The sequence below is a fragment of the Procambarus clarkii genome, chromosome 42 (genome assembly GCF_040958095.1).
Source record: "Procambarus clarkii isolate CNS0578487 chromosome 42, FALCON_Pclarkii_2.0, whole genome shotgun sequence".
Taxonomy (NCBI): Eukaryota; Metazoa; Arthropoda; class Malacostraca; order Decapoda; family Cambaridae; genus Procambarus; species Procambarus clarkii.
Genome location: NC_091191.1, coordinates 4945334 through 4973056, shown reverse-complemented (window position 1 = coordinate 4973056; position 27723 = coordinate 4945334). Strand labels below are relative to the sequence as shown.

Sequence of the window (27723 nt, the reverse complement as noted above, 5' to 3'; positions counted from 1 at the left end):
TCTCTCTCTCTCTCTCTCTCTCTCTCTCTCTCTCTCTCTCTCTCTCTCTCTCTCTCTCTCTCTCTCTCTCTCTCTCTCTCTCTCTCTCTCTCTCTCTCTCTCTCTCTCTCTCTCTCTCTCTCTCTCTCTCTCTCTCTCTCTCTCTCTCTCTCTCTCTCTCTCTCTCTCTCTCTCTCTCTCTCTCTCTCTCTCTCTCTCTCTCTCTCTCTCTCTCTCTCTCTCTCTCTTCAACTTTCTCCCTGAACCTTCTTATCCCCCCACCCCTCCCTCTCTCATCCAGTCCCCTCCTTCGCTCATATCTCCCCCTTTCGCCTCCCTTTCTCTGTCAGAAAATGTAATGTTGAATTCACATTCAGCATTTTCGAGGGAAGGAATTTAAGGGACTGGGCCAGCCGCCTTTGACGTATAAGACTATCTTTGTCCCGTACTCCAGACCATTCACCCTGCAAAGAGAGACAGACAGACATTCCCTCTCATGAATATAGATTGAGTATATTAACTGTTTTATAATGAAGTGTTTGTCTCTTTAGGTTACTAATGATCCTGTTTCTTGTTTATTTACTTACTGCAGGGGGAGGAGGGGTGGGGGGACAAGTACCACGTGGACGGCGCCTGGGTCAACCTCCGACTCCTTGACGAGAATGACAACACGCCCACCTTCGTCTCCGACCACGCCCACCTCACCTTGCCGGAGGACACGCCCACCGGCACTCAACTCGCCACCTTCACCGCCCATGATCTAGACGGGGTAAGATATAAATAGAGAGAGAGAGAGAAGTAGGATTTTTTGTCTCTGTAGAACATCCAGGTGTATTCTGAACGTTGTATAGAGCGGAATACGACATCCCAACATTCCTCCGCTCCCGTGCCACCAGATGTCGGGGATTCGAACCAAGTGGGGCCCCCAGGGGTCAACTGAACATCAAAAGAGCACGGCGCTATACAGCGCTGGACCCCCTGCTTGTCTTATCTGGCTCTCTCACTCCCCCCGGCCCGGAGAGTGGGGCCCGGGGCGGCACTGTGCTGCCCTGAGGATGAGCGCTGGGATATACCTCCTGGAGGCTCTACCAAGAGCAGCGCTGTGCTTGCCCGGGGGTGGGATATCCCTGCTGGGAGAGGGAGTGGGATCATCAAGTCCCTAGATATTGAAATACGAAAGTATAATCACGGTCTGGTTGGTTTCGTGCGTCAGGAGACGTGTCTGGAGATTTAATATTTATAACAACCTCGGTGTGAAACGAAGCGGGTGTGGCCCCCTCAGGCAGCCTGGTGTGGCCCCTCAGGCAGCCTGGTGTGTGTGGCCCCCCCTCAGGCAGCCTGGTGTGTGTGGCCCCCCCTCAGGCAGCCTGGTGTGTGTGGCCCCCCCTCAGGCAGCCTGGTGTGTGTGGCCCCCCCTCAGGCAGCCTGGTGTGTGTGGCCCCCCCTCAGGCAGCCTGGTGTGTGTGGCCCCCCCTCAGGCAGCCTGGTGTGTGTGGCCCCCCCTCAGGCAGCCTGGTGTGTGTGGCCCCCCCTCAGGCAGCCTGGTGTGTGTGGCCCCCCTCAGGCAGCCTGGTGTGTGTGGCCCCCCTCAGGCAGCCTGGTGTGTGTGGCCCCCCTCAGGCAGCCTGGTGTGTGTGGCCCCCCTCAGGCAGCCTGGTGTGTGTGGCCCCCCCCTCAGGCAGCCTGGTGTGTGTGGCCCCCCCTCAGGCAGCCTGGTGTGTGTGGCCCCCCCTCAGGCAGCCTGGTGTGTGGCCCCCGTGCAGCCTGGTTCCGGTGAAAAGTAACTGGTGGCCCGGGCAGCACCCCAGGTCGACTCGCTGTGTAAACCTTCACAGTGTACGAGGCCGAACTGACCTGACTGTACGTAGTGTTCGTGCCTCCAGTTACGTACGGCCCTTGCACGGTGGATTTTGGCCTTCCTGATTACATGAAACACATTCCTCACCCACCAGCATCATTCCTCACCCACCAGCATCATTCCTCACCCACCAGCATCATTCCTCACCCACCATCATCATTCCTCACCCACCAGCATCATTCCTCATCCACCAGCATCATCATTCCTCATCCACCAGCATCATCATTCCTCATCCACCAGCATCATCATTCCTCATCCACCAGCATCATCATTCCTCATCCACCAGCATCATCATTCCTCATCCACCAGCATCATCATTCCTCATCCACCAGCATCATCATTCCTCATCCACCAGCATCATCATTCCTCATCCACCAGCATCATCATTCCTCACCCACCAGCATCATCATTCCTCACCCACCAGCATCATCATTCCTCACCCACCAGCATCATCATTCCTCATCCACCAGCATCATCATTCCTCATCCACCAGCATCATCATTCCTCATCCACCAGAATCATCATTCCTCATCCACCAGCAGCATCATTCCTCATCCACCAGAATCATCATTCCTCATCCACCAGCAGCATCATTCCTCACCCACCAGCAGCATCATTCCTCACCCACCAGCAGCATCATTCCTCATCCACCAGCAGCATCATTCCTCACCCAGCAGCATCATTCCTCATCCACCAGCAGCTTCATTCCTCATCCACCAGCAGCATCATTCCTCATCCACCAGCAGCATCATTCCTCATCCACCAGCAGCATCATTCCTCACCCACCAGCAGCATCATTCCTCACCCACCAGCAGCATCATTGTTGTCATGTGGCTCCACAGGGCGGGCGCAGCAGGATCACATACGCCATATCCCCGTCCAGTGACGCCGGTCGTCAGTTCGGCGTGGACGAGGCCGGAGCTGTCCGGCTCGTGGGCGGCCTCGACCGGGAGACTGTTGCCGCCCACAGTGTGCTGGTGTGGGCGGTGGACGACGGGGTGCCGCCCAGGACCGCCACAGCCACCCTAAGTGTAAGTATTATTGAAATAAGGATCAGGTGAGGGCGTCCTCTCCCTTGACATTGATTAAGTGGATTAACCGCTACTAACTCGAGTCCTCCGGCTTAGCTTTTAACTTAATTAACCTTACATGACCCCAGACTAGCCGGGTCATGACCCCCCATCTGACCCCCCCGTGTGACCTCCTCAGGTGAACGTGACGGATGTGAACGACAACCCGCCGTTCCTGGCGGAGCCTCGGGAGGTGGAGGTGGTGGAGAACGGCGTGGCGCAGGTGGTGGCTCGGGTCAGACTCGGGGACGCCGACGACTGGCGCCAGGGACACGGGCCGCCCTTCACCCTGGCCCTCGACCCTAGGGCTCCCCCGCACATCGCCACCTCCTTCACCGTCACTATCGACAAAAGTGAGTCGTCGACTTGCTAATAACTCCCACCTGTGATCCCTGTCGTGTAGGTGCGTAGCCCAACCACTTGGGCTGGACGATAGAGCGATGGCCTAGCTTCATGCAGGTCGGCGTTCAACCCCCGACCGTCCATAAGTGATTGGGCCCCATTCCTTTTCCCCAGTCCCATCCCAAATCCTTATTCTGACCCCTTCCAAGTGCTACATAGTCGTAATAGCTTGGCGCTTTCTCGTGATAGTTCCTTTCCTCTTGCTCTTGTCAGGTCCCATTTTGTTGTATTAATATAGTATGATGTAGGTGGGTGCAGACACCTGCTCGAGTTCACTGCACAGCTTCCAGCTTGGACAAATCCACAAGGGCCGTGACGAGGATTCGAACCTACGTCCGAGAGGATCCCAGACGATGCCTGTGTGTTCCAGCTTGGAATTATTCTAAACCTTTCATTTTGACAAATTTCCGTTTTAGATCTTGGTATAATTTTTCTAGCAACCTTTTCTTAATAAAAGCCTAAGTTTACATCGTTATTACATAGCCTTTCTGTTGACCAGACCACACACTAGAAGGTGAAGGGACGACGACGTTTCGGTCTGTCTTGGACCATTCTCAAGTCGATTGAGAATCGACATAGGCGTTCCTCCGTGCAGCGAGATGGGTGACCCAGCTCCGCCCTTCGCTATCCTGAATGTGTCGTCGGAAATTCACCCTCTCTCAGGCGTCCAGAAAATTTTATTGCAGTCCCCCTTTACTACTGCATTATCTTCTCGCCAACATTTTCTGCTGTATTTTCCGTCCCCCCTCCCCCCCACCCTTTCTCTCTCTCTCTCTCTCTCTCTCGCTCTCTCGCTCTCTCGCTCTCTCGCTCTCTCGCTCTCTCGCTCTCTCTCCTACGCTTCTCCACCTTTCCCTGATTGCTTGTTTCATCATGGCTGTGCCGACATTTTTGGCATTGAACTTCCTGGTATTTTCTCCGACTTTCTCTCGTATATAGATCCGTTTTGTAAGAGAAAAGAGCTGGAGTAGCGTGTGTCTTGAGTGTCTTATTATTGTGGGGGTTTTATCTACAGGTCGTGCACCTCTTGTCTTCGTAATGTGTGTGTGTGTGTGTGTGTGTGTGTGTGTGTGTGTGTGTGTGTGTGTGTGTGTGTGTGTGTGTTTGTGTGTGTGTGTTTGTGTGTTTGTTTGTTTTAATTGTTGGAGGGTTGTATATCACGGTTGTTGTTGTTGTCTTGGAGTCCTTACCTTCTTAACTGGGAACAGAGTCGTGGGAAAATTTCAGGTTATAATTGCATTAACAGAAACGAAACTGTCAGGAGTCTACAGGAGGTGTGTTTCCGCTCTCGGCAACCATGAAGTAAGTTGATCAAGCGTGGTGAAGATAGCAATGTCTTATCAGATCACGAATCCTTCCAGATCATCGGAGACATTCTCACTCTTAAGTTCGTTTATCATGTATTTTTTTACGTGACTATAAAATCCATTTCGTCTGTGGAGTCTCATTCTACCCCCCCCCCCCCCCTCCTATCCACTCCCAACCATTTGGGCTGGACGGTAGAGTGACGGTCTCGCGTCATGAAGGTGGGCGTCCAATCCCCGACCGTCCAAGTGGTCAGCCTGTCCTCTTAAACAAAGGCCCAAAGTTTATTCCATGCACCCGCCAAACCCCCTGGGGCCAGATTCACGAAGAAGTTACGCAAGCACTTACACACCTGTACATCTTTTTCTCAATCTTTGGCGGCTTAGTTTACAATTATTAAACAGCTAATGAGCTCCGAAGCACCAGGAGGCTGTTTATAACAGTAACAACAGTTGATTGGGAAGTTGTCATGCTTGTAAACTGTTTAATAAATGTAACCAAAGCCGTCAAAGATTGAGGAAAGATGTACACGTTCGTAAGTACTTGCGTAACTGCTTCGTGAATCTAGGCTCTGAGCCGGTTCACACACGACTCAAAAACGGTTCACACACGACTCACGACACACACGACTCACGACACGACACGACACGACACACACGACTCACGACACGACACACACGACGGTGCAAGTATCTCTGGGAATTCTCATTATCTGCTGATGTAGACCTGACCAAATGTAAACTGTGTCAACAAAATTATTCGCACACCCTCCGTCACTATGTGATGGAGTGCGAAAAGATACGTGAATTTAGAGACAATTCTATAACCAATGTTCCAGCGATGTGTCAATATTTCATTCAAAATGATCTGCTACCAGAAATTTTAGCCAAATATCCCCAGTTTGCTAACTGTAGGTAGTAACTAAGTGATTGTAACCTATCCACCGCTGCCCACTGGATGGGGGGCGGTGTGCAGGACAAACATATAAATTTTGACACTAGCTCTCCACATATGTCAGTTGCTTAATTTAGAACCTGTACTTGAGGTCGATCTCGAACCCATTGTTGATGTGATGACTTATATTGAATTTTGTAACTAGCTCATCAAGATTGTAACTTGCTTAGCTAAATGAATTGTGGGGTTCAGTCCCTGAGCCCATTATGTGCCTCTGTAACCCTTTCCACTACCGCCCACAAGATGGGTATGGGGTGCATAATAAATGAACTAAACTAACTAACACACGACTCATAACTGGTGACGTCCGAACACTTCCGGAACAAGTGCTTCACTGACGACTTTTTGTTCGAACCACAACGCTGTAAATGCTTCACCCACGTACTACAAATACAAATAATAGCCAACGGAACATAAATTCCTAACCTAACCAATGCCTAAATATGCACAATATGCTAATGCCAAATAATATTAATTTATATTTAAAAAAAAAATCCTATTTTGAATGAACAGCATGTTAACATTGATGAATGCTTCTTTGGGGGTCGACCGCTGGATGGAATGGCCTTGGTCTGAGGACAGGTTGAAGTAGTTGGGCACCGTTCCTTCCCCCCATCCCATCTCAAATCCTGATCCTTATCCCCTACCCAGTGCTATATAGTCATAATGGCTTGGTGCTTTCCCCTGATTAATCCCCCCCCCTCTAGCCCCCCCCCTCTAGCCCCCCCCTCTAGCCCCCCCCTCTAGCCCCCCCCCCCCTCTAGCCCCCCCCTCTAGCCCCCCCCCTCTAGCCCCCCCCCTCTAGCCCCCCCCCCTCTAGCCCCCCCCTCTAGCCCCCCCCTCTAGCCCCCCCCTCTAGCCCCCCCCTCTAGCCCCCCCCCCCCCTTCTTCCTTGCGCTTTGCATTTGAGGCCAATTGGTGTGGCGATACACGTAAATACCAATTATCTGTTCCAACATGCATAGGTTCCATCATTTTTTATACTGCAGTTGATTTTTTTTTTTTTTTTAAGTTTTATCATTCATAATAGATCTTCAGATGTACAGCTTCCTGTATCATTGAGCGTCAGCTTCCCTATTGTTTCAGCAACATTTTATTAATAATGTTTCCCCGAACTGCTTTGTGTGTACGATAAAGTGGCTTTAGGTATGGTATATATATATATATATATATATATATATATATATATATATATATGTCGTACCTAGTAGCCAGAACTCACTTTTCAGCCTACAATGCAAGGCCCAATTTGCCTAATAAGCCAAGTTTTCATGAAATAATATATTTTCTCTAATTTTTTTCTTATGAAATGATAAAGCAACCCATTTCATTATGTAAGAGGTGAATTTTTTTTTATTGGAGTTAAAATTAACGTAGATATATGACCGAACCTAACCAACCCTACCTAACCTAACCTAACCTATCTTTATAGGTTAGGTTAGGTTAGGTAGCCGAAAAAGTTAGGTTAGGTTAGGTTAGGTAGGTTAGGTAGTCGAAAAGCAATTAATTCATGAAAACTTGGCTTATTAGGCAAATCGGGCCTTGCATAGTAGGCTCAGAAGTGAGTTCTGGCTACTAGGTACGACATATATATATATATATATATATATATATATATATATATATATATATATTTATATATATATATTTTACCTCAATCTAGAAATCCAGCATTCTGTTTTGCAACTTATTTTGTATGTGTGTACCTTTACATTAATAATAATTATTATTATTAACATTTATTTATGTGATTGTATTACTGTCCTTCAGAAGTTACATATCTGGCAACTCCCTGACGAATCAGACAGGTTCCTGTCGCGTAGTGACGTGATCTGACAACTCTGCCACGAATTCCTGCCCCCCAGAAAAATCAAATAAAAATAAATCCCTGTCCACAGCTGTTGGCGCCAGTTGGCCGTGCTCCCTCATTAGTTATATTCTGTGCCAGTTGACTTGGACAATCACCACGGCACAAAAATATATCTGCCAGTTTTTGCTCTGGAAGCTCGGAATTCAGAGACCTCGAGAGTCGGTCATTGCGTTTCGTTGGACAACGCACAAAGTAACAACTCGAAAGCTTCTGTGACTTCGTGAGGGGGGAATATGGGGTTTATTGTGATGATGGACGAAGTTTAAAGGGGTAATGAACGAAAGAATACGGAATCTTTCCAAAGAAACGATATATTTAATTTTCTTGACACAATTCATAGACAAACGCAAGCAGACTCTACAAGATACACTTAAACATACACATGTATACACACACCAACTTGTCCTCTTACAAAGAATGTTGCTTTTCGCTCGTATGCGCCACGTAAGGCCAAAAATTGTGACAATAGAATATGAAAGCGGCTGCCGAAAGTGAGGTGCTGTCCCGTTTTCTGTTTTGGGTTCTCTGGTAGGTTAGGAGAGGACACTTTAAATTGACTTTCTTGGCGTTGGAAACCTTAGGAGGGCGGACTGTACGCCCGCGCGAACACACACACACACACACACACACACACACACACACACACACACACACACACACTAGGTAATTACTTAGATAATTACACACACACACACACACACACACACACACACACACACAGTGGAGCCGGTGGGCGAGCGGACAGCACGCTGTACACGTGATCCTGTGGTCCCGGGTTCGATCCCGGGCGCCGGCGAGAAACGATGGGCAGAGTTTCTTTCACCCTACGCCTCTGTTACCTAGCAGTAAATAGGTACCTGGGAGTTAGTCAGCTGTCACGGGCTGCTTCCTGGGGTGTGTGTGTGTGTGTGTGTGATGTAGAAAAAAAATAGTAGTAGTAGTAGTAGAAACAGTTGAGAGGCGGGCCGAAAGAGCAGAGCTCAACCCCCCTCAAGCACAACTAGGTGAATACAATTAGGTGAATATACATATACACACACACACACACACACACACACACACACACACACACACACACACACACACACACACACACACACACACCAAACTGAACTCTTAAAAATCGAAAAGTTGACTGCAGTTGAATCGTGTCAGTGGGTGGTGTTGAGTGGAAAATGTACACAACTTTGTGAAAGGTGAATTGAAGTTGAAGGCTTCTGAAAATATTTCTGCAACATTGCTGGAATATTCCACCAGTCCTGTAGAAGGGCGTGGGACAGGGGGGAAGGGGATTCTCGTAACCAATTTTAGACACAGGGTTAGTACTGTACATTTGTCAGCGTGCACGACCCTACACAACTCATCTATCAAAGCAGCTATATATATATATTTTCGCTCTTTCTCTCATTTGGGCTGGATGGTGGAGCGACGGTCTCCCGTCATGTAGGTCGGCGCTCAATCCTCGACCGTCTAAGTGGTTGGGGCACCATTCCGTCCCTTCGTCCCATCCCAAAATCTTATCCTGACTCCTTCCAAGTGTTATATAGTCGTAGTGGCTTGTAGCTTTTCCCCCTGATATCCCAATATCTCTCTCTCTCTCTCACCCCCCCCCTGGTCTCTTCTTGACACAGGAGGAGACGAGGGTCGAGGTATAGGCGTGGTGTCGACCGTCGGAGGGCTGGACCGAGAGGAGAGCCGCCTGCTGCTGGTGCCTCTGCTGGTGGGTGACGCTGGCTCCGTCTCCGCCACCCTCACCCTTACCGTCCACGTCGCAGACCTCAACGACAACCCCATGGCGCCTGCCTCCAAGACCGTCACTGTCCACACAGTCAAGGTAAGTTACTGTCGCAACCACGGTGTATATAGACCCGTCACTGCCTTCACCGTTGTCATACACTGTTGCATCAATCATTCTACATCGTCAATTGAGACTAATTTTTTATTACGAATTGTCCTAAAGTTCCTAATGAAATTGCGAGCTAAGGGTCGTTATCCTGGATCGGTTCGTCTGGAGCCTGTCCCTAGAAACTCATTTTTAGCGAGCCTTTATATTTATTAGCCAATTTGAATAAATAAAATGTAATGCTAATTAACAATCAAGTAAGGAGCAGGATGAACCAGGACCCAACTGTGTGTAAAAACTTTCATCTGGTCAGTTGCCTGGATTTCACGTGTGTGTTTGTGTGTGTGTGTGTTTGTGTGTGTGTTGAGGAGACGTGGTCCAAACGTGAGGCAACTTAGGAATAATGATCATTGATGCAGTGGCATTTTTGAGAAAGAATTTGAAAAGTTATTTTGCACGGTTCTCATCCGTGTGTAGCAGTAAGCATTTATCAGTCTCGTGAGATTATGGAGTTACGCTCTGGTTGTCGGTCTGGAGTGGCCTCTCCAGGGCGCAAAGCCAGGGTAGGTTGATATGGAGGAGAAGCTGTTACCCATGCAGCAGGTCCCTCTCAATTCTTACAAACGACGGGAGGTTGGCGATGGAAGGGGGGGGGAAAGGCAGGCCATCCAGGAGAGTGGTGCTTACTCAAGAGGAAAGGGAATGTGGCCCTGTTATAAGATTTTGCAGCCCCTGCTGTCAAGAAGGTATGATATTCCTCCTAATCCACTATCGTCTGGGCTTCTCTCACTCTTAAGTTCAGAAATTTATCAATGGTCTCAAATTTTTCTCCAATCATTTATCCCACCCCCCCTCTTTCTATATCCCCCTACCTCCTATCTCCCCCCCCTCCTCTCTCTCTCTCTCTCTCTCCCTCTCCCTCTCTCCCTCTCCCTCTCCCTCTCCCTCTCTCTCTCCCTCTCTTTCCCCCCCCCCTCTCCCACCGTCCCTTTCTCCCATGATTAACTTCAGTTCACCTTTATTCATTTTGTGAACTCTTGCATCCAACATCTCGACATAATTTAAATATGTTGCATTAATCTGCAATGCCTATGATTGTTATTGTTGATAATATCCCATGTTCTATAAATATGCCAGAAGTACTATTATTAACCTAGATCAGACTTGTATTATACTCCATGTATTGAGGAAAATGAGTAAGAGGCCACGAGGAAGAGGAGGGCATGAGTCCTCCTTCCTCATGGATCCTTATTTACTCATTGACACAATACGTTAACGTGATTGTGCAGCCCGAGCCATTATGTAATCGTATATAATGGCTTATATAATGGCGCTTTTGCCTGATAATTCTCTTCCCTTGTCTTCTTGCCATATACCGGGTTTGAAGATCTAACTCATTTTGCATCTTGTCATAGTTTCAGCCACACACAAAACCTGTCTTCATTGTTGCAGAGAAGGTTTGCAAGTGCATGCAACGTGTATCATCCCAGAGGTAATGTTTTTCTATAGGTCCCCAGTCGGTAGTTTCTCTCGATTTAGTATGTTTGAGGAGTGTGTGTGGATGGGGCCCCCTAGACTATATGACAGCTTACCTGAACTATAGCTGTGCCACACTGTAACTACTGAACAACCTCACGCACGTGTGACAGTTCATTTAGACAACCACACACACACACACACACACACACACACACACACACACACACACACACACACACACACACACACACACACGGGACCAAAGAGCCAGAGCTCAACCCCCGCAAACACAACTAGGTGAGTACACACACACACACACACACACACGTGACACCTGAAATAAGGACAATCACCAAAGGTGTCGAAAGCGAGGAAAATAACTCTTTCCGTCATCAACAAACACAACTTTGTTTCCCTTCGTGTACAACAGAGCTTAACATGAGAGCGAATATGAAGTCGCTGGAACACTTCTTCTAATAAACCGGTGAACGCTGATGACAGGAAATCAAATGGATAATAAAAGTTAGATTAAATGACTCCACGGGAACGTTTAGCTGATTGACACCTGACGGACCTCGACCCTCCCCAGCAGTGTTCGACACCACGCACACACACCTCAAACGGCCATCAACGGGAATACATTATACACCTCAACAGTGACAATAAATTTGATTGAATCTGTTGCACCAATCTCGTCCGCTCGCGCTAGTGATGTTCGTGTATCCACGCTACACCGGCCAGGGGCCACGCTACACCGGCCAGGGGCTACGCTACACCCACCAGGGCCACGATACACCGGCCAGGGGCCACGCTACACCCACCAGGGCCACGATACACCGGCCAGGGGCCACGCTACACCGGCCAGGGGCCACGCTACACCGGCCAGGGGCCACGCTACACCGGCCAGGGGCCACGCTACACCGGCCAGGGGCCACGCTACACCGGCCAGGGGCCACGCTACACCGGCCAGGGGCCACGCTACACCGGCCAGGGGCCACGCTACACCGGCCAGGGGCCACGCTACACCGGCCAGGGGCCACGCTACACCGGCCAGGGGCCACGCTACACCGGCCAGGGGCCACGCTACACCGGCCAGGGGCCACGCTACACCGGCCAGGGGCCACGCTACACCGGCCAGGGGCCACGCTACACCGGCCAGGGGCCACGCTACACCGGCCAGGGGCCACGCTACACCGGCCAGGGGCCACGCTACACCGGCCAGGGGCCACGCTACACCGGCCAGGGGCCACGCTACACCGGCCAGGGGCCACGCTACACCGGCCAGGGGCCACGCTACAGCGGCCAGGGGCCACGCTACAGCGGCCAGGGGCCACGCTACAGCGGCCAGGGGCCACGCTACAGCGGCCAGGGGCCACGCTACAGCGGCCAGGGGCCACGCTACAGCGGCCTGGGGCCACGCTACAGCGGCCAGGGGCCACGCTACAGCGGCCAGGGGCCACGCTACACCGGCCAGGGGCCACGCTACACCGGCCAGGGGCCACGCTACACACACCAGGGACCACGCTACACACACCAGGGACCACACTACACCCGCCACGTATCCAGACATAGTCCAGATTCAAGACATACTCTGTGTTTATACACTGAACAGCTGAGTATACTTTTGAAGATGTTCCTGTGAGCGAGGTGTTGCATCTTGTCCTGAGATGTGGTGCTGGGACAGTCATGGAAGATAAGTAAGCGTGATGGGGCCGGGAGCTGGAGTCGTGCACACAAGACAATTACTGCCCACCATCTTTGCACTCCAGAGGAGAGAATAGTCTGTTGAGATCCCTGGGCTCACCCGTTATCACACATCTATTCTTTCTTTTAATATTCTCCTTCATTTTGTCAAGTGTCCCGTTGGAAAAAAAATCCGTTTTCTGTTATTTGTCTGTTTTTAGCTCCTCTAATAATATTTTCTGCTCCTGTCTTGTTTCTTAGTCTTCTTTCCTCTACCTCAGCCCACTGAGACTAGACGGGTCTAACTTTACCAGTGGACCTCTATTTCTAGTGCCCTCGAATAAATAGCATTTTTGTATCTCTCTCTCTGTCTCTCTCTCTCTCTCTGTCTGTCTCTGTCTCTCTCTCTCTCTCTCTGTCTCTGTCTCTCTCTCTCTCTCTTTCTGTCTCTCTTTCTGTCTCTCTTTCTCTTTCTGTCTCTCTTTCTTTCTTTCCCTCCCCCCTCCCACTATCACTGGGTGGGTACGGAATCATGCAGTTATCCCTTGAGAATATATATCCAGACGTTTAAGAAAAATTGTTCAAAGTTTAGTCGTCCCGAGAAACTTTGCCAGACTGTCATTCTTCTGTGAGGGGGGAACAGGCGCTCCAGTGAAGAATATCTCTCATGGCATGCAGTATTTCTCTCTCTCTATCTCTCTCTCTCACTGAGGTCTAGCTCTTTATTTCCCGCCTGCTAGTCTCCTTGCAACACGTTGCGTTAAGGCTTCACTATCATCCTATGAACGGTAGTGTATTGTGCACCCCCCTATACCTATCCTGCGAGCGGACTCACGCACGCCCCTACACGCCCACACACACATTTCTCATCCTCACGTGGCGTCTCGTCGACTGACCTTCCCCCTGGCGTGTCCTCACAGCACCAGAAGGGCCTGGTGCCCCTGGGCAGGGTGTATGTCCAGGACCCCGACGATTGGGACGCATCCGCCAAGACCTATGCCTGGAGACACCACCAGTCAGGGTTCTTCCTGAGCGCCTCTACAGGAGCCCTCACCATGGCACCTAACACCCCGGATGGCCGGTAGGTGAAAGGTTTCTTGGGGTTTCCCCTTACTCTACTAAATTAAACTCGTTGAAGAGTTGCTGCTCTTTAATCATTTCTAACTCGGTTATGTTTCAGTTTACATTTTAATATTTGTTTAAATTTACATTGTAAAGCATCTTTGATCCGGCACCAATGACCTGGTTGGAGTTTCCCAGAGAAATTACAAGAAATAACCAGTTTTCTTACCTCTTCTTTGCTGCCTTCAGGTACGAGTTGGGCTTCTGGGTCAGTGACGCCAGTCAAGGTCAGTCTGGGGTCATGGCCAACGTCACAGTCGAGGTCAAGTCGCTGACCCTGCATGATGTCACACAGGCCACGCCCCTTACTCTGGCTGTTGACCCGTACCAAGCGGTCAGCGAGGAGGCCGGCCAGGTGAGGAGATTGACTGCTGTGACTCAGGACTTGACTCACATTGCATGGGCTCACCATAGCCCGTGCTACTTGGAAGTTTTTGTTATAGGTTGCGAATCTTAAACAACAACAATAACTCGCATTGGTTTTGTATTGAGTGCGATATGAGTGTTTCTAGTGTTCTTGTTTTGTAAGTGTGAGGTCTGTTTTGTGGTGTGTGTGTGTGTGTGTGTGTGTGTGTGTGTGTGTGTGTGTGTGTGTTATATACGTCCATGATGTTTAGTCCACTTCCTTATGTGTTGAGCACGTTGAGTGTGTTTCCACTAGTGAAACACTATATTTTTAATTTACAAACATTAAAATTTTAACATTAAAGTCTAATTCAGTTAGATATTTGTATATAAATAGATCATTAGGCTATTTTTCAGTTTCTTTGTTAAACGGAAAGGTTAAGTGAAGTACCATCCAAGAGGGTAATAAGAGATTTACATACACACGTGAAATTCCTGGGAAGTACCAGAAATACTTCTGGTACTGGCAGGGAAAGAGAACAAAGATAAGTATTAATGTAAGAGAAACTCGAAAATAAAAGTAGATTTTATTTCCTGATGGCGCGAATCCCCCGTCAGGGCTTAATTGGACTTAATTTTGTCGCACTCCAGGGCTTAATTAATTAAGATCCTTAAGTATTCTTCAGGATCTCATCGTCATCTCCCAATCCAATCTGCCGCCATCTTGGTGTTTCTCTACATCGGTGTTGAGTGCTTGGTGCGTGCATTTTCCTCCAGCGATTGTTTCTCTGCAGGGAGGGTCCTCTCTCGTGGACCAGTTGGCGGAGGCTTCCAGGGCGTGGATTGAAGCGAGCAGTGGCGTGTGGGCGTGGGTGAACCAAGAGGGCGTGGGCGGCCGGGAGTGGGAGGGCGTGCGGGTGGCGTCCAGTCAGCAGGAGGAGTCGCGGACGACGATCAAACAAAAGGCAACCGCAACCCGTGTGTGGGTGGTGGCCCCTGGCGTTCACAACCTCGGTCACATCCTCTTGTACCGTAGGCAGCAGGTGGGTCCCTCGTACAGCAGGTGGGTCCCTCGTACAGCAGGTGGGTCCCTCGTACAGCAGGTGGGTCCCTCGTACAGCAGGTGGGTCCCTCGTACAGCAGGAGGGGTCCCTCGCACAGCAGGAGGGGTCCCTCGCACAGCAGGTGGGTCCCTCGTACAGCAGGCAGCAGGTGGGTCCCTCGTACAGCAGGCAGGGAGGAAACTTGTGTGAGTATTAATTTGTGTTCCACAACGCAGGATACGTTCCCGAATCTCCAATCTTATGGGAAGTAAAAATGGGTTTGTAACGTGTTTGATCGTGTTCAGGTGGCCTGTCGAGCTAATCTTCAGGAACATGTAAGTCATCTGTGAGTGATCGCGGTGGACGGGAGTGCAATTGTTCAGCCCATCCTCCCGTTTTGATAGTACTTATAGTAACGATGAGGACCATAGTATATATATATATATATATATATATATATATATATATATATATATATATATATATATATATATATATATATATATACCAACGTATATCGAAATTAGAACGTAGAAATCTGTACTATTGATTTGGACAAACAGGAAAAAAATTTGTTTACTTGTGTTGCTTTGGCAAGCTAAAGTAACCTAACCTCCTCCTAGGCCTAATACACGATATCTGAGGCCTAATATAGTACATATATGTGCTATACTAGGCCTAGGAATATTTAAGTTTGTGTCTTTAGCCTTATTTATTTTAAAGTAATTTCTCACTAGTCAGTATACTACTATCTAAAAGCTAAGAACGTACGAATTCTGACTATTGACGATCGTCACAATAGGTACTATCTAAACGGGGGGATGTATAGTATCCTAGTGGTGTTCTCACAGTTTCTGCGACGGCGCTGGAACCAATCGTATTGGCGTATGCCTTTCCATTGGAGATTTTCAGCACCGTGGAGAGGGGGGACCTGCTGCCTGGGTAACAGCTTCTCCTCCGAATCAACCTACCCTGGCTTTGCGCCCTGGTGAGGCCACTCCAGGCCAGGCCGACCCCAGAGCGCAACTCCATAGTCTCCTGAGACTGATGGATGCCTACTACTACTATCCTAGTATAGTATACTAGTATCGTATACTATCTTAGTATACTATCTTAGTATACTATCTTAGTATACTATCCTAGTATAGTATCGTATACTATCTTAGTACACTATCCTAGTATAGTATCTTGACTCGTATAACCTACACCTGTCATATTTATCTGTCAACTTTAAAATCATTTTTACCGTCAATGTCTCGTTCTTTTTTTTTATCATTGCGATGTATTCTGATAGTTTTCTGGATTATTTTTTTTAAATTCTAGCTAGAATGTGGCATATTTTTAGATTTCAATGAAAGTTTTAAGATTTAATTGTGCATCTTTGGTTGTCCTCCAGCTTGCCCATGCGTTGGGGGTTGACATACAAGATGTGGGCGTTGTCGCGTGCCAGGAGCCCGCCCACAACCCCGCCCACACACCCGGCGGGGGAAGGAGGAAGTGTTTGGGGGGGTGCTGGTCGCAGACGGTACTGGCGGAGGGGTACAGCGTGGTAGACTCCCGTACCTCTGCCCTGGTCGGCCCTCGGGTACACCTGCAACGTGGGTGTGGGTGTCGGGCGCCCAAACCTACCTACCGCCACACCTGCACCCCACACACCTGCCTCAACGGTGGGCGCTGTGTACCGACGCCCTCGGGCACTAGGTGAGCTGTTGTAGGCACCCCTGAAGCCCGTGTCTACACCCGACACGGGCTTCAGGGGTGACACTATCTACACCCGACACGGGCTTCAGGGGTGACACTATCTACACCCGACACGGGCCTCAGTGCCCAATTCTCCCGCCAGTCCCTCATTTATACCCTGGTGGTGTAACGGGCAGCCGTTCGCCGCCTCCGTCGTGGACGACAGATTCTGTCGGTGCATATTCCTTTTCCTGAGAGGAAAAAAACAACTAATGTTTAACTACTGATTATAAACTAAAATTGTGATTTTTCGTGTGTAACAACTGATATCTTGGGTTTTATATCTATTTGAATAATGATTGCATTAGTTCTCGAATAATTAAAACTATACAATAGGTCTTGTCCAGTTTAATTGTATATTTTTTTACATTATAAATTGGATTTATTAAATTAATTGGTATGGTTTTTTGGGGTTATTCTCGTTTTATCTCATTTAATATATACATATTAATATCCAATAGGTGTATCATTTCATAGATGTGTCTGGCGGTAGTAACAGTGTGATCATCTGCTAAGATGGTCTGTGATCTCCCCCCTACAGGTGTATATGTCCCTACGGCACCTGGGGCTCACGCTGCAAGGTCCTCAGCAGGTACTTCGAGGGCGCAGCCGACCCAGGAGGCGGGGGCGCCGCAGACAGCGGTGGCTGGGCGTGGGTTGAACCCGTCCCCGCCTGCGCCGAAGTCCACCTCAGTCTTGAGGTTCTCACCGCCTCCCCTGACGGCACGCTTCTCTACTCTGGCCCCCAACAGGAGCAGCAGCAGGAAAAAGAGGAGGTGGAGGTGGTCTCCGAGAAGTCCCTCGACGTGGAGGAGACCACCAGCAGAAACAAGAATGGGATTGAAACACTTACCGAAACGAAGAAAAAAGACTTGGTATACAATACCCCAAGGAAGATAAGTGAGATTTTAGAAGGGGCTTTAAGATCTAGCAACACTTTTGAGGAGGCGCTAGGAAGAGCGGACGACATCTTGGAAAAGGCGTTAAGAGGAGATATCGAGATAGAAAAGTCCCCCATGAAATCCACCGAAATGGCGCACGTCGGAGCCCCTAGGAAGCCTAGTGATTCTGCAGACGAGCCGTTGAGGACGAGGAGAGACGTGATGCTGCTGGAGGTGCGAGGAGGTCGTCCCTCGCTGCTGCTGGACCTCGGAGGCGGCGCCGTCACTCTCTCCCTCAATGCCTCCTACACCCTCGCCGACAACACCTGGCACAGGATAGACCTCATATGGAAGGACGAGGTGAGTTCTGAGGGAAAATTTGTTTGAATAAGTAAAGTACACAACCCTGAGGCCTGTAACAAAGACGGGTCGGCCGAGGTTATTCTGCTACTAATTACTTGCATCTTAATTACTCTTACAATTAATTAGTAACTAATTAATTACATTACCGTCTCAATCGATGTCTCTGTCTTTGGAAGAGCATATTTGTATATTTTTTTAATTCGTCTCTTCTTCCTCGTCTTCATTTTGTTGTTTATCTGTGTCTGTATATCGGTTTCCTGTGGACTCTGTATTGTTATCGAGTAGGATCATGCAACAAGTCGTCTACTCCCACCAGGTACAGGAATGTACAACTGTACTATCCGTGCTTTACAAATGTACATGTTTACTTATAGTACCGGAATTCCCCCCCCCCCCCCCCGTCCCCTGATTACCGGAATGTACACAAATACAGAGAATAACTTTCCTCTCTCTATCCCATCATTTCGTCCTCCAACAGCTGGTGGAGATGATAGTGGACCTGTGTTCCGGCGGCAGCCTCGACGTCCCGCCCACGCCGCCCTCCATCCACGCCCACACCATGCCCCCGGACGCCCACACCTGCAGGGGCGCCGTCAGACTGCCTAAAGAAGCCCGCATGCTCAACACAGACCAGCCGCTACAGGTGGGCGGGCTGGCGCACCCACTCCCCGCCCACACCTTGTATGGCTGGCCGGCACCGTTGCGTCCAGTGCCCTTCAGGGGATGTATCAGGAACCTAAGAATGAATGGCGAGGTGAGTTTTAGTATTAATATTGTTCTAATTGAACGTTTCTGACGATCTTTCTGAGCTGTTTCACACTTGAGGCGAGGGTAGTAGTAGCCGTAGTAGCCGAGGTTAGATAAAGTAGCCGTCACAACTGCAAGAAAATGACAGGTTGGATAACAAGAACCTTTCACACTAGAGAAGCTATACCGATGATGATACTTTTCAAGACGCTAGTGCTCACTAGAGTGGAATACTGCTGCACAATGACAGCCCCTTTCAAAGCTGGATAAATTGCTGACCTGGAGAGCGTGCAGAGATCCTTTACTGCTAGAATCCACTCGATAAAACATCTAAACTACTGGAACCGACTAAAGAGCCTAAATCTGTATTCTCTTGAGCGCAGGCGGGACAGATACATAATAATTTACACATGGAAAATAGTAGAGGGGCTGGTCCCAAAACTGCACACAGAAATAACAGCACATGGGACCAGAAGACATGGCAGGATGTGTAGAATACCCCCGTTGAAAAGCAGAGGTGCAACAGGTACTCTGAGAGAGAACTCTATCAACATCAGAGGCCCGAGACTGTTCAACACGCTTCCACTACACATAAGGGGTATAACTGGCCGACCCCTCACAGTGTTCAAGAGAGAACTTGACAAACACCACCAACGGATACCTGATCAACCAGGCTATGGCCCATACGTTCGGCTGCGAGCAGCCGCGTCCAACAGCCTGGTTGACCAGTCCAGCAACCAGGAGGCCTGGTCGAGGACCGGGCCTCCTCGATTTCGGGGCTTAGCAACCGCGGGGTCGCTAAGCCCCGAAATCACCTCAAGGTAACCTCACTTGGGATGGAATAGAATGAAGGAATTATCAGGGGAAAAGCACCAAGCCACCACGACTCTATAGCACTGGGAAGGAATCAGAATAAGTATTTGGGATATGACGTGAGGGGGGAAAGAGGGGAAGGAATGGTGCCCAACCACTTGGACGGTCGGGGATTGAACGCCGACCTTCATGAAGCGAGACAGTCACTCTGCTGTCCAGCCCAAGTGGTTGGATACCACTACTAATTGTCTTTAGGATCCAGTATAATCTTAGGGAGGTGGAAGAGCATCAAGCTGAGAAAAGTGCTTCTCAAAAGACATTTAAAACTCGGTTCTCATTATATTTGTTATTTTTAGAAGCTCAAAACTTTCAATGAACTAGACAACTATTTCATTTTATTTTATTAGTTTTAATGAACCCTTGAATTTAATTTTAGTGAATTATCTTCACTATTTTTCTTGTATTTTATTTTTTACATTTTCCTCTATTACCCTTTTGCTCTCACATTATCTCTCTCCCTCTCTCCCGTGCAGCTAGTGGACCTGGGTGATGCACTTCTCAGCAGGCGCAGCTCTCCAGGGTGTGCTGCCTCCGACTGCCTCTCAGACGGCCTCCACTGCGGCCTACATGGCAGGTGTGTTGTTATCTAAGATCACCTTGGACGGGGGGGGGGAGGCCGGTGTCACCTGTGGGGCTGGGGTCATTTGGATCACACAAGTGGAGCTGAAGATGTAGACGACTTAAGAGGTCACGGGTTACCAGGGGCGCTAGGAGGTCACAGGGAAGCCCAGTGGGTCCCTGGGCTATTCAGAAAGAGGGGTGACAAAATAGTAGGGTGACACTCTGTCACCCTACTCCTCTTTGATTAGTCGCTCCCTCCTCTTTCCTCACCCGACCTCTTTGATTAGTCGGTGGGGGGAGATGACCCTTTATAAGCCAGGGGAAAGCCTTGTGCAAGCGAAGACGTCTCTGGATAACTCGGTGGACTCCTTCCTTCCTTCCCTCATCCTATCCCATATCCTTATCCTGATCCCTTCCCAGTGCTATATAGTTCTAATGGCTTGGCGCTTTCCCCCTGATGGTTCCCTTCCCTTCCTTCAGTAGGTCAGTCAGTCTTAGGGAAAGCAAGAAATCACTTGTCATACTGGTCGTGGGTTAGTGTCCATTTAACACTCCGTGGGGAAAACGTCAATATGTTATAATATATATAATGTTATATAATTTGTGCAAGTATGTCGCGTTTTTTTAACGGTTTAGTCTATTCCGTAAGATATGCGCCGGATTAGGCGAGGAAACTGGTTGTATCATGCAACATAATACGTCCTTTTTCCTGTTTATAGAGTAATTCTCACAATGCCTTAAACCTTACTGGCATCCAACCTTAGTAAATCTGTCGGGCCATACTCCAGTAATGAGATTTTTTTTTTTTTCCAGCAACAAGTTAAGCGTTCAAAAATGGACTGTTGGAGTCCCCCCCCCTCCCCTTCAAAAAAGTGTTAGGTAACGACAAACTCTATTTTAACAAGCAATCCTGGGCCTCATCTACACTCTTAGGCCTAATATAGTACATATATGTGCTATACTAGGCCTAGGAATATTTAATTTTAGTTTTGGCTTCTTTTTCGTGTTTTTTTAATAAATTTAATAATAATATAAATCATAAACATTGCTGGCTGCAACAGTCTCTTTTTGTACGCTCCATCATATATGATTTACTATAAATAACTATATACTATTTACTATAAGTACTATCATTTTAGGAGGAGTATAGGGGTCGAGGTGTGTACAGAGACTCGACCCCTTCTATACGCTGCTCTCTGGAGTTGTTTTAGATTTAGCTACTCAGAACGAAATGTCCATGTAGCACGGGCTATGGTGAGCCCGTTATCTCTGGAGTCTTACCATGTATATTTCTCTTGTTGATGGTAGGTGCCAGGGGTCTCCCAGGTCGCTGCGGTGCGAGTGCCAGCCCGGGTGGCACGGACAAGACTGTGCCACCCCCACTACGCCCGCCACCTTCTTAGTCAACAGCTACGTCAAGTTGGCCCTCTCCTTCACGCCCCTCGGCTACACCACCACCATCACCTTAAGGTATTCTCACCATCACTCTAAGACACCTGGTCAGAGACTTAGACCAGGCTTCAGCAGGTCTGTACGGCAAGTATTTACAAACCTGACTCTGAGCATTGAAGCAGCCCAGGCGAATGTTGTTGTAAACTGCCTCTTGGTGGCGATTCTGAGTTCATAAACCTTTACTAAACGTAAACAAAACCGCCAGGGATGGAGACAAGATGTACAGGTTCACAAGGAGATGCTTATTGAATCCGGGTCCCGGTTATAAGACGTCGGCCAGGGTCTCCTGGAACCACCACAAGGAGCCAGGGAGGTAATCACAGGCCATGGTGGTTTGAACAGTATTATGATATTTGTGTTAGTATCTTTACACAATATTAACACTGTATTGTGATATTGTGTTAGACCACGAGATACGGTCGTTTTGTTGACATTGCGCAAACGCACGCGCGCGCGCGCACACACACACACACACACACACACACACACACACACACACACACACACACACACACACACACACACACACACACACACACACCACACACCACACACCACACACCACACACGCACGCACGCTAGAGACAAAGACATAGCTAGAGAAGATTCAGCGGTATGCCACCAGGCTCGTCCCGGAACTGAGAGGAATGAGATACGAGGAAAGGCTAAAGGAGCTGAACCTCACATCCCTGCAAAACAGAAGAGTAAGGGGAGACATGATAACTACCTACAAAATTCTCAGGGGAATTGACAGGGTGGACAAAGACAAACTCTTCAGCACGGGTGGAACACGAACAAGGGGACACAGGTGGAAACTTAGTACCCAGATGAGTCACAGAGACGTTAGAAAGAATTTTTTCAGTGTCAGAGTAGTTAATAAATGGAATGCTTTAGGCAGTGATGTGGTGGAGGCTGACTCCATACACAGTGTCAAATGTAGATATGGTAGAGCCCAATAGGCTCAGGCATCTGTACGCCAGTTGATTGACAGTTGAGAGGCGGGACCAAAGAGCCAAAGCTCAACCCCCGCAAGCACAATTAGGCGAGTACACACACATACATACATTCGCCTCACTACCTGTGTGATTTACAGGATTTACATCAAGTAAGAGATTCAGGTGTCGTCGGATGTTAATTTATGTGGTCATAAGTACTCCCCTGGTGTAAACATCAGCATGGGTTTCCTGAATTATATGGAGCTCCTTGATTGGTGTGTTGATGAGCCACATTCCCTACAGCTCTACACAGTTTACCTTTGTCTATATAACGGATACTCGAGGAAGCATACATCCTCGACTCGCAATGGAGGATCCCCGGGTCTGATCCCTGGGCAGGACAGAAATGGTTGGGCACGTCTCTTTTTCACCCGCTACCTGTGTGAAGTTCGCACTATTATGTGGCCTACTAGTCCACATAGTCGTGAAAAGGTACCCATGAGTTAGGCAGTTGTTGTGGGTTGCATCCTGGGGGGTGAGAGGTCAGTAGAAGATACTCGAGGTCTCAAAACGCCCAGTGACAGGCTTCCTCTCATCGAGAGCGGGAGAAATTAATATAGCAGGAATTATTTCCATTCTTGCCTGGCCCTCCACGGGACCTTCAGTGTAGACTTCACACTCCATCATGGCTCGTCGCCTCCTGCTCCTCTATGGACCGGCAAGGAGGAGTGGGAGATGGGGATAGTGGTGGAGTGGGAGGTGGGGATAGTGCTGGAGTGGGAGGAGGGATAGTGGTGGAGTGGGAGGTGGGGATAGTGCTGGAGTGGGAGGAGGGATAGTGGTGGAGTGGGAGGTGGGGATAGTGCTGGAGTGGACGGCATTATTCCTGCCACTGGGCGTCCATAACACAAACCAAGTAGAGAGGGAGACGTTCCTACCTTCATATCCCGCGCCATTAGTTAACAGAGAAAAATAGGCAGGACATTTTTTTTTACATTAATGGAATTGCTTGTGACGCAGAGAGAAAAGAAACGGGGAGAAGAGAAGGGGAAATGAGAGGGAGAGGAAGACGAGCAGCAAATGTCGCCAATAGTGCCACATTTTTCGTACCTTACCCCTTGTTCCTCACCTGTCAAAGGCCCAGGGCGGGACGCTGGGTATCTCTCTCACACACACACACACACACACACACACACACACACACACACACACACACACACACACACACACACACACACACACACACACACACGCACGCACGCTCGCGTGTGCCCAAAATACTCACTGGAATAACATTGCTGTTTTTCGTCCCACTAGCAATTATGGCACACATTTTGTCGACGTCGTGGGCGGGTTGTAGGGAGGAGGAGGGGGGGGGGAGTCTGAGTCTCCTTGCAGTAGCTTCCCCTTCCACCCGTTCTCCCCCTTCCCTTCCCCTACTTCGCGCACCAACATCGCGAGGAAACGTAGATAGGAAAGAGGGGGTGGGAAGGGAAGGAGTCTGCGCCTCCCAACGATAATTTTGAGACAGCTCTGGTTAGTCTACTTACCTGTTGATTGCCAGAGTTCTCGCAGCCTGGTTAGTTGCCAGCCTTCCCTGATGGTTGCCTGGTCTGTGAGGCCGTGTGTCTTCGTAGCCCGAAAGGCCCCCCACACAGCCAGACAGATCCGGTAACCGCGGCAGAAACTATTCCAATTCTCTTGAAAGCTTCCACTGTTGTTGGCCAGGCGCGCTAACTCTTGACGACTTGGTGGAACAAATACCTGCTCCGGATTGTCCGAACTGCATTGTTCCGCTCCTCGTGGCGTGTCCTGATTTCCAGGATGATAGTAAGTCTTGCTTTCTGAATGTTTTTCAGTCACTTATCCCTCGATAGAATTGTTGATGAATCCGATGATGATTATCGTGGTTAGCCACTATGTAGCCATGATAACTACTATCGTGGCTAGTCTAGTTGCTATATATCGTGGCTAGGGAGCCGGTCGGCCGAGCGGACAGCACGCTGGACTTGTGATCCTGTGGTCCCGGGTTCGATCCCGGGCGCCGGAGAGAAACAATGGGCAGAGTTTTTCACCCTATGCCCCTGTTACCTAGCAGTAAAATAGGTACCTGGGTGTTACTCAGTTGTCACGGGCTGCTTCCTGGGGGTGGAGGCCTGGTCGAGGACCGAGCCGCGGGGACACTAAAGCCCCGAAATCATCTCAAGATAACCTCAAAAAGAAGAAGATAGCCACTAGACTAGCCACGAGACGTGGCTAGTATCGTCTCTTCTTGGCATTAACCTCGGGAGTGTTGTAGGACCTCTTGAATATCCGGCGACGCAGATGACGCTAAACAGTCCTATCGGCTCCATGTTTTCGTTCTGGTAGCTACCTTTTGACGAGGTTCGTATACTTGAACATAATGAGTTTTACGTTAGCAGAGGTTGGATGTACTCGTACGAAATCAATACCATTGGACATGAAATAAATTTGATAAGTATATATATTTGTAATCACTAAGAACTCTATGACCAAGTGATCGTTTGTGTCAGTACTGTGTACTCGGGGGACAGGGAGGGAGGAGGGGAGTCCTGGTCAGGTCATGGAGTTCTTAGTGATTTATGGCTTGGGGACCATTAAAGCTTTCAGGTATATTTGAAATATGTCCCAAGTTTTAGGTTTGTGATATATATATATATATATATATATATATATATATATATATATATATATATATATATATATATATATATATATAATATATATATATATATATATATATATATATATATAATCACAAAATTCTTTAGCAGTGCCATTTGCATCAAGATAAGGATTGCATTACAAGCATTTCTTGAAGATGTTGACTCTCTCTTTCTGTCAAAATATCAGTTTTAATTCAATAATTACACGTATTTGTATGTTTATTATTTATTTTTGTCTATTATCTGTATGTTGCATTATTATTACTATTATTATTATATATTATAACATCAATTGATTGATCTTCGAGGAATTGTAAATTGTATCCTTTCTATTATATCCAGCCACCACCACCCACATTGTACCCACACCACCACCCACATTGTACCCACACCACCACCCACATTGTACCCACACCACCACCCACATTGTACCCACACCACCACCCACATTGTACCCACACCACCAGCCACAGTGTACCCACACCACCACCCACATTGTACCCACACCACCACCCACAGTGTACCCACACCACCACCCACATTGTACCCACACCACCACCCACATTGTACCCACACCACCACCCACATTGTACCCACACCACCAGCCACATTGTACCCACACCACCAGCCACAGTGTACCCACACCACCAGCCACAGTGTACCCACACCACCAGCCACAGTGTACCCACACCACCACCCACATTGTACCCACACCACCACCCACATTGTACCCACACCACCAGCCACAGTGTACCCACACCACCACCCACATTGTACCCACACCACCACCCACATTGTACCCACACCACCAGCCACAGTGTACCCACACCACCAGCCACAGTGTACCCACACCACCAGCCACATTGTACCCACACCACCAGCCACAGTGTACCCACACCACCACCCACATTGTACCCACACCACCTGCCGTTCTTGCTTCAGGTTCCGCACGAGACGGCTGCGCGGGCAGCTGGTCGGGGTGTCGTCGAAGCAGGGTCGAGACAGCTTCAGCCTGCAGCTGTTGGATGGTCAGCTGTGTGTGCAGCTGCAGTTCCAGCCTGACCCAGCTAGGTCACTCTGCCTCGCCCGGGCTGAGGTCACAGACGGTCACTGGCACTCCGTCACTGCCGCCAGGTAAGGAGGGGGAGAGGGGGAGAGGGGGAGAGAGAGAGAGAGAGAGAGAGAGAGAGAGAGAGAGAGAGAGAGAGAGAGAGAGAGAGAGAGAGAGAGAGAGAGAGAGAGAGAGAGAGAGAGAGAGAGAGAGAGAGAGAGAGAGAGAGAGGGGGGGGGGGGGGGGGGGAAAGGATGGAGAGAGGGAAGGGGAGAGAGAAGGAGAGGGAAGTAGGTGACGGAGGTATTTTCTTTCAGTGTGAAGTCGTTAGTAACGTCTACATGAGTTAATACTAGCTTGAGTGGACCTAAGGTAAGGTCCACCCAAGATAATATCCGCTCTAGGTAAGGTCCTCATATGTAATGATCACATCAAACAGGCAAGACGGTCCTCACACACACTAAAGTAGATAAAACAAATGGAATATCGCTAACAGTCCGAGACAGATCATAAACAGTGTTTGAACAGATCACAACGGTCTCCAAACAACACAACAGCGTCTGTAAAAAATTACTAAAAAAAAACACTGGAACTCAGAGACACTTACAAAAAAAGTAGTTAGTAGTAACAGTCGATTGACAGTGGAGAGGCGAGTCGTAAGAGCCAGAGCTCAACCCCCCGCAAGCACAAGTAGGTGAATACACACATCGCCCATAAACTGTCTCGTTGCCTTTAATTAACTGGTGTTTCATGCTTGTCCATTGTAATTAGCAGAAAGGAATATGATTTCACTAGAGTAACCCAGCAAAGTGTTGTTTATAGCAGTGATGCCTATCTTTTGTCAAAATTATAATGTGTGTGTGTTGATGTAATTTATATTTTGGTTGATAATCCGTCAATGACTTTTAGTGTCTTGTTTTTGCATTGAAGTCGATTGCCGAGTGATTTTTGTTACCTTGTTAATGATGATTTAGAGGAGGAGGGAGGAGAGGATTGGTGAACACTGCTTTAATGTATTTCCCTCTTTCGTAAATCTTGTCTGCCTCTCTCTCTCTCTAGCCGGTATTGTCTGTCTTGCACAATTTCTCCTTGTTTTTCATATCCCTGTTCACCAGGCGTAGTACCATATTTTCGGAACACCTCGTGCACAATACCTGTCACGCCAGAGTCCTGTGCAGTACACACTCGCGCAGTTGTCATGCATAATACCTGCGTAGTTGACTCGTGCGCAGAATGTTAACGTCGTTCTTTGATGAGTTTAACTTGTGTTCCAAGCGACCTTAACTTGTCACCCTGGCGAGCGTCGCCTCAGTCATTAAGTCAACAGCTATATACTGTAACCCAATTTTCTAAGCCTCTCTGCCTGATCCATCCCTGCAGACTTTCTCACTTGTATTCCATCAGAGAGCGAGACGGTGAATGTATCGGTCTAACCTTCTCGACTGTCTTCGTTCACCCTCAGACATGGCTCGGCGACCTT

The 27723-nt window shown here is 48.7% G+C and overlaps 1 protein-coding gene and 1 long non-coding RNA gene across 3 annotated transcripts in view; one reads left to right on the top strand and one right to left on the bottom strand.

Moving 5' to 3' along the window:
- Positions 1-27723, bottom strand: part of LOC138373584 (uncharacterized) — a 432068-nt gene that overhangs the window by 373661 nt on the left and 30684 nt on the right. The gene's annotated exons all lie outside the window — the stretch shown is intronic.
- Positions 1-27723, top strand: part of LOC123752258 (putative neural-cadherin 2) — a 302071-nt gene that overhangs the window by 265753 nt on the left and 8595 nt on the right. The window contains exons 10-23 of the mRNA XM_069339829.1: positions 572-748; positions 2680-2868; positions 3047-3260; positions 9070-9272; positions 13364-13524; positions 13755-13920; positions 14705-14953; positions 16350-16654; positions 17235-17934; positions 18416-18691; positions 20031-20131; positions 21427-21588; positions 26135-26326; positions 27706-27723. The exon at positions 27706-27723 is cut by the window's right edge and continues 161 nt beyond it. Coding sequence (XP_069195930.1) covers positions 572-748; positions 2680-2868; positions 3047-3260; positions 9070-9272; positions 13364-13524; positions 13755-13920; positions 14705-14953; positions 16350-16654; positions 17235-17934; positions 18416-18691; positions 20031-20131; positions 21427-21588; positions 26135-26326; positions 27706-27723 — 3113 coding nt within the window. The remainder of the gene's footprint in view (positions 1-571; positions 749-2679; positions 2869-3046; positions 3261-9069; positions 9273-13363; positions 13525-13754; positions 13921-14704; positions 14954-16349; positions 16655-17234; positions 17935-18415; positions 18692-20030; positions 20132-21426; positions 21589-26134; positions 26327-27705) is intronic.